Source organism: Geospiza fortis, unplaced genomic scaffold, assembly GCF_000277835.1.
Source record: "Geospiza fortis unplaced genomic scaffold, GeoFor_1.0 scaffold31, whole genome shotgun sequence".
In the NCBI taxonomy this organism is placed as follows: domain Eukaryota; kingdom Metazoa; phylum Chordata; class Aves; order Passeriformes; family Thraupidae; genus Geospiza; species Geospiza fortis.
This window is the reverse complement of record NW_005054483.1, coordinates 14,747-17,149: the sequence shown is the minus strand read 5'-3', so window position 1 is coordinate 17,149 and position 2,403 is coordinate 14,747. Positions and strand designations below refer to the sequence as shown.

At 66.6% G+C, this 2,403-nt stretch overlaps 1 protein-coding gene across 1 annotated transcript in view; it reads left to right on the top strand.

Moving 5' to 3' along the window:
• The window catches only part of RASAL1 (RAS protein activator like 1), a gene marked incomplete at its 3' end in the record, with an annotated part of 3,641 nt that overhangs the window by 546 nt on the left and 692 nt on the right, over positions 1–2,403 (top strand). Inside the window, 11 exon segments of the mRNA XM_031063148.1 lie at positions 236–245; positions 247–318; positions 434–571; positions 858–946; positions 1,045–1,162; positions 1,245–1,398; positions 1,581–1,645; positions 1,726–1,832; positions 1,964–2,156; positions 2,329–2,347; positions 2,350–2,403. Coding sequence (XP_030919008.1) covers positions 236–245; positions 247–318; positions 434–571; positions 858–946; positions 1,045–1,162; positions 1,245–1,398; positions 1,581–1,645; positions 1,726–1,832; positions 1,964–2,156; positions 2,329–2,347; positions 2,350–2,403 — 1,019 coding nt within the window.

The window sequence follows — 2,403 nt, the reverse complement described above, 5'->3', positions numbered from 1 at the left end:
AACAGGATGGCCAGGGGGACAGGGTGGCCATGGGGACAGCCAGGAGGGATGGCAGCACCCGCACTAGGGACTGGAGGAGGAAGGGCTCCCTGGAAATGGGGACACGATCTCCCCAGCATGCCCTGGCTCCTGCGGGCTGCCCCATGTGCACAGGCGAGCTGGCACAAAGCGGGCACGTGGGGCTGCAGGGACCGTGACGGTGGGGACAAACTCTGCTGACCCCACGTCCTCACAGCGACCTGGCCCCCTCGGGACGCCTCGGGCGCCTCGGACCCCTTTGGCCGGGTGTCGTGCTGCGGGCACACGCTGGGGACAGCCGTGAGTCACTGCGGGCTGCTGGGTGTGGCACCGGGTCCCGCACGGAGCCAGGAGGCTCGGGCACCCTCGGGCACCGTCGGGCACCGTCGGAGACACCCGTCCCCGTGCCCCGCAGGTGGTGAAGAAAACGCGGCTCCCGAGCTGGGATGAGGTGCTGGAGTTCGAGCTGCCGGAGGGGGAGCTGGGAGAGGCCGTGCTGAGCGTGGAGCTTTGGGACTGGGACATCGTGGGCAAGAACGACTCCCTGGGGCGGGTGAGGAGCTCGGGGCACACCCCAATGGGGCCTGGGGGCGCCTCTGCACCCCTCGGTGCGGGGTCTGGGTGACCACGGGTTAGGACCCACCGGGATGGGGGCAGTGCCACGTGCAGACCCTGCGTGTCCTGGGCTGTGCCCCAAGGGAGGTGTGGCACAGGGGACTGGCACATGTCCCCTCACCCATCCAGACCCTGCGTGTCCTGGGCTGTGCCCCAAGGGAGGTGTGGCACAGGGGACTGGCACATGTCCCCTCACCCATCCAGACCCTGCCTGTGTCCCCCAGGTCGAGTTTTTCTTGGACACCCTCTGCCCGGGCCTCACCAGGGGCTGGTTCCATCTCCTGCCCCTCCCCAGCACCACCGGGGACCACGGGTGATGCAGGCAGAGGGGACAGGGGGTTGTGACCAGGGCAGCACGAGGTGGCCCCCATGGAGGGCACAGGACCCACGTGAGCCCCTGTGTCACTGCAGGGGACAGCTGGGTGCCCTGAGGCTGGCAGTGAGGCTGCTGGAGGACACAGCCCTGCCCTCCCACCACTACCAGCCCCTCATCCAGCTCCTCACCGAGCCCATCCTCTGCCCGGCCCAGGTGGGTGCTGGGGCTGCGGGGAACTTTGGGGTGACCACCCCAGTGTGGAGGCCCTGCTGTGCCCACCCTGCCCTCCCCACAGTCCCCTGAGGGCACAGCCCTGGCTGTCCTGGAGGAGGTGACCTCAGGGGAGAGCCAGCAGGACGTGGCCACCAAGTTGGTGAAGCTCTTCTTGGGCCAAGGGCTGGCTGTGCCCCTCCTGGACTACCTCACCAGCCACGAGCTGGCCAGGACCAGTAAGTGCCCAGGGCCACCTCAAGAAACCCCAAGCCAGATTGCTCCAGATGACCATGGAGAAAGAGTGAGGACACCAAGGGAGAGGCAGGAAAGGTGCCACGTGTCCCTGGGGCTGGGCACACCAGAGACAGCTGGGATGTCACCCTGTGCCCACCCTGCCACAGCCTCTGTGCTCTTCCAGCTGATCCCAACACCCTGCTCCGCTCCAACTCACTGGCCTCCAAATCCACGGAGCAGTTCATGAAGGTGAGCACGGGAAGGGACACCTCCATGATGTTCCAGCAGGGCATTTGGGGTCAAGCACAGTGCCTTCCCACCCCTTGCAGGTGGTGGGGCTGCCCTACCTGCACGAGCTGCCAGTGCTGAACCACATCTTTGAGGAGAAGAAACTTGTGGAGCTGGACCCCGGCAGGATGGAGCTGAGCCGGGGCAGGTGGGCACAGGTGGATGTCTGGGAGGGGCACGGGCACCTGGCATGTCCCTGTGTCCCCTGCAGGAAGGGGCCACTTCTGGCCAGCTCAGTGCCCCCGTTCCTGGTGTCCCTGACACAGAGTATCCCCAGAGGAGGATCTCCTTCAGGGGGTCCCTGTCGGAGGCACAGGTGCAGGAGAGCAGCCTGGAGCTGCTGAAGGGCTACCTGGGGGACATCGTGCATGCCATCGTGGGCTCGGTGGACAAGTGTCCCCTCCCCATGAGGGTGGCATTCCAGCAGCTCCGCAGGCGGGTGGAGCAGCGATTCCCCTCGGCACAGCACGAGGTGGGACCCACGGTGGGGCTGGGGGTCTGCCCAGCCCCAGGAGCACCACACCAAGCTCTGAGCTGTGCCTGTCCCCTGGGCTGTGCCTGTCCCCTGAGCTGTGCCTGTCCCCTGAGCTGTGCCTGTCCCCTGGGCTGTGCCTGTCCCCTGGGCTGTCCCTGTCCCCATCCAGGAGGTGCGGTACTTCTCCATCATGGGTTCCTCTTCCTTCACTTCTTCGCTCCTGCTGTGCTCACCCCGAAGCTTT